Source organism: Chenopodium quinoa, unplaced genomic scaffold (genome assembly GCF_001683475.1).
Source record: "Chenopodium quinoa cultivar QQ74 unplaced genomic scaffold, ASM168347v1, whole genome shotgun sequence".
In the NCBI taxonomy this organism is placed as follows: Eukaryota; Viridiplantae; Streptophyta; class Magnoliopsida; order Caryophyllales; family Amaranthaceae; genus Chenopodium; species Chenopodium quinoa.
In genome coordinates this window covers 1,069,220-1,079,074 of record NW_018742684.1, presented here as the reverse complement: position 1 = coordinate 1,079,074, position 9,855 = coordinate 1,069,220, and the positions used below count along the sequence as shown (strand labels likewise).

General features: G+C 35.7%; 1 protein-coding gene across 1 annotated transcript; it reads left to right on the top strand.

Annotated features, from left to right (window-relative positions):
* The first annotated feature begins 4,921 nt into the window (after window positions 1-4,921).
* Window positions 4,922-9,534, top strand: LOC110722640 (V-type proton ATPase subunit E). The gene is made up of 6 exons (XM_021901912.1): window positions 4,922-5,193; window positions 5,334-5,434; window positions 6,948-7,104; window positions 7,429-7,622; window positions 7,914-8,013; window positions 9,130-9,534. The coding sequence occupies exons 1-6, from the start codon at window positions 5,092-5,094 to the stop codon at window positions 9,163-9,165; spliced, it is 690 nt and encodes a 229-aa protein (XP_021757604.1). The 5' UTR covers window positions 4,922-5,091; the 3' UTR covers window positions 9,166-9,534.
* Window positions 9,535-9,855: the final 321 nt, after the last annotated feature.

The following is a 9,855-nucleotide window of genomic DNA, read 5'->3' as shown; positions in this document are numbered from 1 at the left end:
TTCACCTCCGATTACCAGCCACACCATATTTTAATTTTTTTTAAGAAAATTGAGTAAATTTTGAATTAGGCTTCGATTACCGTCCATGGTAATCGGTTTTGGCCTCCGGTTAATGTGGATGGTAAATGGTTTTGACCTCCGGTTGAACATGGTAACCGGAGCCCAAAACCGGTTAACGTCCACGGTTAGGGGTGTACACCGGTCCAAAACCGGACCGGACCTGGACCGGACCTGTTTGGACCGGGGACCTGAATTGGGTAATTATGAGGACCGGGGACCGGACCTGAATTAACAGGTCCGGTTCCGGGCCAGACCTGAAAAATCAGGTCCGGTCCGGGTTTGGACCTGAATGGACCTGTTTTGTGTCTTTTTCGTTTTTTTTTTTTTTTTTTTAATACAAAACCTGTTGGACCTGCATATGGACCTGCATATGGTCCTGTTTGGTGATTTTTAGACCTGTTGCATAATTTAATAATTACATACAAACCAAAATTATCAATTACAAAACTACATAAAGTCTATAAAGTCCCGATTCTCAAACACCAAAAATACAAATGAGTCCACCGAAAATACAAATAAGTCCACGAAAACTCATAAAATTACATAAATTCTCTTAAGTCTCAACTCTCAAGTACGAGAAATACATAAATTCTCCAACGAGTTGTTTTCCCTTTGATCGCGTGATTCACACTAATGAGTCCACGAAAACAACTTCATCGTCTACATCGTTAGATTCACCACGTTGCACCTCTAAATAAAATACAATATAGAATATATTAATGATTGATAACAATGAAATAATAAATTTGGTGTAACAAAATTTCAAATACATAAAATTATTACTACCTTTCTCTATTTCCTCTAACTCTTTCAAATTTTCTTCCACATCAACAATTGGCACTTCCTTAGCTCTAAGCCAATCTTGTGTGCAAAGTAACGCTTGAACCATCTTCAATACAAAAATATTACACAAATATGTATAAACAAAGTCATATTAAGATATAAACAAACTTGATTTTATAAAATAAAAAGATAACGATGCATTACCTTAGGAGTTAAAGAACTCCGAAATGGATCTAGAGTACGACCTCCCGTACTAAAAGCAGATTCCGATGCAACGGTCGACAATGGGATGGCTAGTATGTCACGTGCCATGCGATTAAGAATCACATAACGCTGACCATTCTTACCCCACCATGTCAATGCATCTTGTTCTTCCTCCTCCGGCCCTAATTGATCATTTAAGTACCTATCCAACTCACTTATCGCATACCCACTTGTCCCCTTCAATCGTTTTGCTCTTTCTTTTAGTTTCCTCACATAATCGGAACCCACTCCTTTACTATTATCAATATCCATTGACATATTATCTCCACAATCTGGAATATTAGAAGTAGCATACATTTTTCTATATTCCTCAAATAAAGAGTAAGCGAACTCCTTCACATCATTAGCAAGTTTTGTACCCATTTCCGGTCCATGCATATCTGTTAGTGTCAATTCAACAATGACCATCTTAGAGTGAGGGTCGAGAAGAAGAGCAACATAAATGAACTTATTCATCTTATCCACATCCCCCCAATACTTATCAAACTTTTTTTTCATTGCAATGGCCATAGCTTGAAAATTCAAGTCCTCACTTTGTTCCCAATTATTCAACATATCATACATAGAAGCAATTTCTCCTAAACCTTTATTAGCTGTCACATAATGGGAACCAGAAATTCGTTTAGTTAACAGATAAAACCCCTCTAGAAACAAAACCAACCTCTCCACTTTTTCCCAATCTTCGGGTTCGGGAGGCCTTTCATTGTCATTCAAATCCTCTCCATCAGGAAGAGATAACCCACTAAAAACACGTCGAAACTTCAAAGCCGTTTCCAACATTATGTATGTGGAGTTCCAACGAGTGGGGACATCAAAGGATAAAGAAGATTTTGAATCTATGTTTGCTTTTTGCACAAGATCTTTGAATCTAAGTATTCTTGCAGGGGAATTCTTAACATATTTCACAGCATTTCTAACTCTATCAATGCACACACCATGTTCTCTAATACCATCCCACACAATTAAATTAATGATATGAGCAATGCATCTAACATGAAGATTTTTTCCATCATTTATACATCCTGTTCATCTAACCATTCTACTCAAGGGTGCACAAGCAACATCATTTGAAGAAGCATTATCAACAGTGACAGTAAAAAGTTTATCATCAATACCCCAATACTCTAAACATGCCTCAACTGCTTTTCCAATAGCCTCTCCTTTATGACTAGAAATTGGACAAAAATTTATGATCTTTTTATTCAATTTCCAATCATTATCAATGAAATGAGCTGTAAGACACATATAATTAATTCTTTGTATTGAAGTCCAAGTATCAGTGGTCACATAAATTCTTTGACATGTCTTAAACATTTCTCTCAATTTCTCTTTTTCACTATAATACAACTTTAAACAATCACGAGCAATGGTAACACGAGATGGAATGTGAAATTGTGGACATGCAACTTGCACAAAGTGCCTAAAACCGGGTTTATCCACATGCTTAAATGGTAACTCATCAACAATAATCATGTGAATCAATGCCTCTCTAACATCATTCAAGTTAATAATCCTACTCCCACACTTTAATTCACTACTCTCATGTTCTTGATCAAAATACAATTTAGTTTGCTTTTCTTTGCCCTTTTCTTTTTCTATATTAATAGGATTACCGAGACATGATTCTGCATGGTTTTTAACATTTTTTGAACCATTAAGATTACCATCAGCAGCAAAAGTTTTAGGACAGAACTTACATTCAGCTCGTAGTTTTCCATTCTCGACGTACTCTAAGTAATATTTCCAATACTCAGCTTTCCTCTTACTTTTTCTGTTCCATATATATTCCCGCCCCGCTTTTAGCTTCTTATCAGGAGGCAAAGTAGATTGCAATTCTTCCATATCCTTTTCAGAAAGTGGCTGTGACGTTTGTTCAGAAAAAGAAGCAGACCGTTTGGATTGAGAGCTCTCCATCTACAATATAATTATATACAATATAAGTAATTTTAAAGTAACAATTATATACACATACCATTTTATAAAAAAAATTTAAGAGCAACTTACATTGCAAGAATAAGAATCCGTGGTTCCTTGACTTCCTTCACTCCCTGCAAGAATAAAAACAAAAATAAGAACCCCTGAACTACACACAGGTTAGCCAACTTATTTAATCTTAATAATCTGAGTCCATACTTTTAGCAGCCTAGCAGGAATAAACACAAATTTTAAAGTATAAGTTAGCTTAAAAAGTGTCCATATATACACATTAGAAATATCAATACCAGGTAAATAGCGTATATGATACGGAGTATGAGTTAGTTTAATAAGTGCAAGTCCATTCATTATTCATTAGAAAACCAAACAATGATTAATATAATGAATCACTAGTTCACTACTCATCCAAAAAATTTCTCAACGATCAAAATTTATTACGAAGTAGTAAGTTACTAAGTTGTGCCGCATTATGTTGGATCAATTTGCAGGTTGGTATTATGGTATATATTCAACTATTCATAATACAATGTGAAATTGAATTGGCACATATAACATTCAAACACAGAGACTAATAATGCATACAAATATACAATAGAGTACATACTTAGCAGTTTTCTGTATTATACAGAAATATTGATTGAGATAATGATGGATTTTTTTTTGTATTTCTCATCATCAAGACAAATTCAAGTGGAGACATATATTACCTTGAATAACTTATACTTTAGGAATAAACACAAATTTTCGCACTAAATTAATCTTAATAATCATAATAAACACAAAATTTCGAACTAAATTTCGCACTTGAACCCTAAACCCTAAACTTCTTAATTCTTATGAACCCTAAACTCAAAAAAACAAAAAAAAAAAAAACAGAAATTCGAAAGAGATGAACTAAAAATAAGAAATTCAACATGCAAACATCAAACAATCATTAAAAGCAATTGAAAATTTGAAACAAGAATAAACATATAAATTCTCACACTTAAATTTATTATTTCGAATTAAAAATACCAAAATTATAAGCAAATACTTACCAGATATTATCGGTGTGCATCGCCTGAGAGAATGAGGGAGGTGTCGGCAGTGGGCGGTGGCCGGAGCGAGTTGGGACAGCCGCGTTGAGAAGTTGAGATTGAGGGAGGCTGAGAGAATCAGTTAGGGCTTAGGGAGTTAGGGTTAGAACTTAAAAATATGAAAGAGAAGTTTTAACGTCAGTTTCAATTTTTCAGAGTTTGGTTTTCTTTTTTTTTTTTTTTTTTCTTTTTTTAATTACGATTTTCCCGGGTTTCAGGTCCGGACCTGAAAACCCCGGGTTTGGACCGGGTCCGGACCGGGAACCTGGATTTTTAAGAACCGGGACCGGACCTGAATCAACAGGTCCGGGTCAGGTCCGGTTCGGTTCAGGTCGGTTCAGGTCCGGTTTCAAGTTCGGGCCAGTTTTTGTACACCCCTATCCACGGTAACCGAAGGTCAAAAGCGGTTACCGTGGAACTCTGGTTGACCCCTTATTCTTTTTTTATAGAGCCACCTCGATCATCATCCATTTCTCGTCGACTTTCGCCGTTGTTGTGGATGTCCGGTGTAGAAGGTGGTGGTTGATACGGTTGTGTTTGCTGAACTAATGGTAGAGAATGAAAATGGAAAAAAAAAGTTAGTAAGGGCAAAATTGTCAATTTATTTGAAATGATGGCGGTGGCGATAAATTTGGACGGCGGTATTTAACACTCCTGTGTTTAACCGCCTATAGTCCTGTGTTTAACCGCCTATGAGCCTATCAGTTGACAACAGTAGTAACCTCGTGAATATTCCCTAATTTGCCAGCTCACACATTAATGTGAAATAAACCCTTATTTAATTTTTTTTTGTGATCTCTTTCCAATTTTTCTTATCAACATTATTTGTCCGACTCACAAACTCTCCCCCAATAATTAGTCTCACGGTTTCATTCATTCATCGACACTTTGAAGAACTGATCTTCGTCTTCCTCTTGCCCTATCATCTTCAACCAATCAGAGGAGGAGAGATAATTTTTCAACAGATCCGAAGATGAATGACACCGATGTCCAGAAGCAGATCCAGCAGATGGTTAGATTCATCCGCCAAGAAGCGGAGGAAAAGGCTAACGAGATCTCCGTTGCTGCTGAAGAAGTAAGCGAATCGATTGATTTTTTTTGTTCATTTTGAAGTTTAATTGAAGAATTTTTGTTTGATTTGAAATTTTGATTGTTTTTGGTTCGATTTTGATTGGAAAGAGAAATTGATTGATTTGTTTTTTTTTTGGTTTGTAGGAGTTCAACATTGAGAAATTGCAGTTAGTTGAAGCGGAGAAGAAGAAGATCAGGCAGGAGTATGAGCGAAAGGAGAAGCAAATTGAAGTTCGCAGGAAAATGTAATTTATCGATTGAATTGCTGCTTACTTCGCTGCTTAATTTCATGTTGATTACTGTGAATTGTGATTATACTGTCGCTGAATTTGATTTCTATGATGTGATTGAAAGCATTGACTATGATTGATATTTTACTTGGTTTCTTGTGGAAGTTTAACGTGATGATTAATGGCTATGAATGCATGATTTGGCTATTGGTTAGGATTGAGTGTAGTTTATGCTATGCTGTTGATGATTGATCTGGTTGAATTTGATTTCGGCTTTGATTACTTATATGTTATGGCGGGTTATGCTATTGTTGATTTGGTTTAATCGGATTTGGCTTTGATTACTTATTCGCAGATTTATGATTTAGATTGATTGATAATGTTAATTTGTGAATTATTGAGTTATGTCAGGTTCATAGTGCTGAATGTCAAATTGTGGTTGAAATTGCCGTTTGCCTAATGTTATACTTCGTATCTCGTATATGTATTGTCTTTTGATTGTAATCTTTGCATCATTACGTAATTTCAAAATCTACTTATTTCCCTTTAAATAGACGTGATTAAAGCCAAGTTGAGTTATATTATTTTCTGGAAAGACACAATTTTTCTTTATACGCTTAAATTGTTTTTGTGAAGCTGTCCATTTATGGCCTCTAGAATTCCGTTTTATCCTTCTTTGGTATGAAGTTGGAGATCCATTGGGTTTTTAAGGCCAAGATTTGTATGACTGGATAAGATTTTGACGAGAACTTTTGTTTGATTTCTTGCCATTATTTAAGATTGGTTGTTTGACAAGCGGGTAGAAATCATGTTGTGGATTCATGTGATTTGCTTGTGCTTCATCTGTGGATTCCTACTTAAAGGTGTTATCTCCAATTTCCTAGGGTATGTTTTCTGTGATAAACATGATGCAGGACTCATTTTGCTCAATTATTCAAGTTGTACATCAGTGTTTGTGCTGTCCTGTTGTGTATTTTTTTTGTTACTCATACTTTTTAATTTTTATTACTTGTAATTATTATTAAAATCAGATTTTGTCAATCAATTGAGAGGCTAAAAGGACATGTTACACATATTAAAGATAATACTACTTCAATTAGGTCCTACAAATCTCCATTAGTAAAAGATCTGCTTATTCTCTAAGCGCTAAAGTGTGTGCCTTAAAAGTTGTGTTCCTTCCATCACAAATTTAATTTTGCTTCAAAACATCAAGCCACAGTAAGTTAGTTTCTTGAATAGAAGATCTCGATTGAGGGGATCTATTACTTGTATATGATTTCATCTTCCCCCAATACAATTTCACTTGCCTTTGGCACAAAAAAGAAGAATACTAGATATAGAGAGAAAGTGTAGGGATATATTGAGATTGTGAGAAAATAATATAAAGTATCGTAGAAAGGCATGATTGAAATGTATTGTGGTCTTTGTGGGATGGTGTTAGTAGTTAAAGTAAACTCTTTTAATAGAACTTCTGTTATTTGGGGAAATAATAATCCATTAACACTTTCTGATCTGCTTCTTTTGGCAGAGAGTACTCTATGCAGCTCAATGCATCTCGGATCAAGGTCCTTCAAGCTCAGGATGATTTAGTTAATTCCATGAAAGAAGCAGCAGCCAAAGAGCTACTGCGTGTCAGTGGAGACCATCATCATTACAGGCAGCTTTTGAAAGAGCTCGTTGTTCAGGTTAGTTGATATTTTGCTCTTTCTAGTCTCGTAAATTCTTCTTTTTTCTTCTTCTTTTTGTGGGTGTGGGCGTGGGGGGGGGGGTTGGGGGTTGGAATGCCTTGCCTAAAGTGATTAGTTGACCTGTAAATGAGATATCTCCTCTTATATGATTTTATCTCCTGATGGCTTCTTGATTATACAGTAGATATGTCTTACTTCGACATTGCAAAGATATTGTCTCTTGTTTATTCAGCCATATTTATAATTTTAATTTCTTATAATGAAATAGTGTGAAATTGGGATTAATATACCCCCATGTTTTTTTTTTCCCTTTGTTGACAGAGTTTACTTAGGTTGAAAGAACCTGCTGTCTTATTGCGTTGCCGAAAGGATGATGTGCACCTGGTGGAGCATATTATTAATTCAGCTAAAAATGAATATGCTGAGAAAGCAGATGTACATGTCCCTGAGATAGTTGTTGACACTATTCATCTTCCTCCTGGTCCTGGTCAACAGAAGGAACATGGTCTTAATTGGTAAGTTAACTTGTTAGTGTATGAGCTCTTGGATGGACTAAATTGATTTGGCTGGCTGTGTAGGATGTTCTTTCTTTATTTTGAATTTTTAGGCTGCCTTAAGTAGTAGTTGGTTTGGCCCTCGGAAAAAAAAAAAGAAAGTAGTAGGTGGTTTGTTGCTTAAATGTCGATGAAGGTTTTTTGAGTTAAACTATTAAGTTTTAAGAACTGCTGTTCAAGATGTTAAATTTTGTATTGAACATTGTACAAGTGGTGTGCTAATGGTGTTATTGTAATCCCTGTTGCTTCTAGCTCTGGAGGTGTTGTGCTGGCTTCTCGGGATGGAAAAATTGTGTGTGAAAACACTCTTGATGCAAGATTGGATGTTGCATATAGGAAGAAGCTTCCTCAGGTGATTTATGATTTTACTCTCCTTTGTAATGTTTTGTCTTTATAGAAGTCTTCAATTCCTATCCCTAGTAAGCAGTTCCTTAACCTGTGAAGCTACAATGTGTATTTTCACGGTGGATCTGATACATAATCAGCACAACTGGGAAACTTCATCCTCTGCCCTGAATTGTTTGTCACATAGTTGCAACCTTTTGAAATTAAGATTGTGACATGTTTATACAAGAAAAACACCCTTGATAATAGTTGTGTTATTTTTTTCATATCCCATCCTTAATTTTAATAAGGGTGTATTAAGAAATTTAATCATATTACTCTGACTATTAATTATTTGCAAAAAGAGTAGGATTTTAAGAAAGAAAAGTTGGTCTTGTTTTTTTCTCCTTTATTAAGTTGGGGGGAGTTTGGGGGGGGGGGGATACTAGGTGAAATATTTAGAGGGGTTAAATTGACAGGTTGTATCGCTGTATATGTTACTAATAGTGACTGTGCTGTAATATTGTATCTGGCCTGGTTTATACATCTGATTCACTTGGACTCAAAAATAAAGGCACAAAATTTGTTGAAGAGGAAATAAGTTTGAGGGAAGTAGGACCGCTTCTTGATTAATATGAAAAATAAGGAAGTTTCTTACAACGGTAAGCTCACCACTCTTTAAGTGACTTCAGGTCACAACTCTCCAAATGCAAGTACCATATTCTAGCTACCTCAGCAATTGCCCTCTCCCACTTTCTATATGTACATCAGTCCAAAAAAACAACAACAATTAAAAAGAGCCAGCTAGGTTACACAAAAGGCCAAAAGATCAGTCACAAATATTTCCACCAAACCCCCTTGCAGTCATTTGTTGAGTGGTGGCGGTTCACTTAAAAATTAAAATGTTGTGCTGCTGCTGCTCTATTTCACCTGCTCCCTCCGTCTGCACCCTTTTCTTGCATTTCCTCTTATGTGTGATGATGCTTTGGGGCTGCACCCTTGGGTTCGTTACAGATTCTGAGTTGCTACTCTTAGGTCCTTAATGTTCTTGTTGGGATGATGAATTTAGTTTTATTCATTTTTGGTAGTACGATGTTAAGTTTTTTGGCCTTCTATAAGAAATCTTCTTATAAATCCAATGCAGATCCGCAAGCATCTCTTTGAGGTTGCTGCTGCATGATGAGCTGTGGTCAAGAGAAACTCGTGCATTCCTTGTCACCGAGGCCGTTAAGATTTTGGATATATGGTCATTGACCACAATCAGCAATTTGTTTATCGCTGTGAGAATAGTACAAATTCTATTTATCCATTCGAGTGACTAAGTTGATTAGTAAGTACATGAGTGTTTTATGTATTGTTAATCATACAATTAATCAGACATTGAATTCGTTATTTTTCTTGCTTATGGTCATTGGATCAAATAAATGACAGCTTCAGATAAAAGCTGCGTTCCTTCATTAGCTTGTGTAATTTCGGATAGTCTTAAGCAATGAATGGAAATATGGAACGTTGAGTTGTTAATTATCAGGTAACAGGCCATCTTTTATCATGGGCTTTAAGCATGCTCCTGTTTTTCCAAGCTGTGCTGTGTTTATTTATCGGTTGGCAATAAGATATACTTCGTGGTTCGCTGGTGTACAGTATGGGACTGTTAGTAGTATGAAATTCTACAGGTGAAGTTGTTTCATGATGTGTGGGAAGTTTGTATTTTCCTGTTTCGGGTGTGTTTCAAGTATTAAATGACTGAAACTTGATTGATTGTTAGGATTAATCGAGCTATCTATTGCATTGGTTTGAGCTTTTCTAATTAGGCATTAGTAAATACGGATGCTAATTTTGTACAGTATCTTTTATGCTTTAAGCAAGCGGA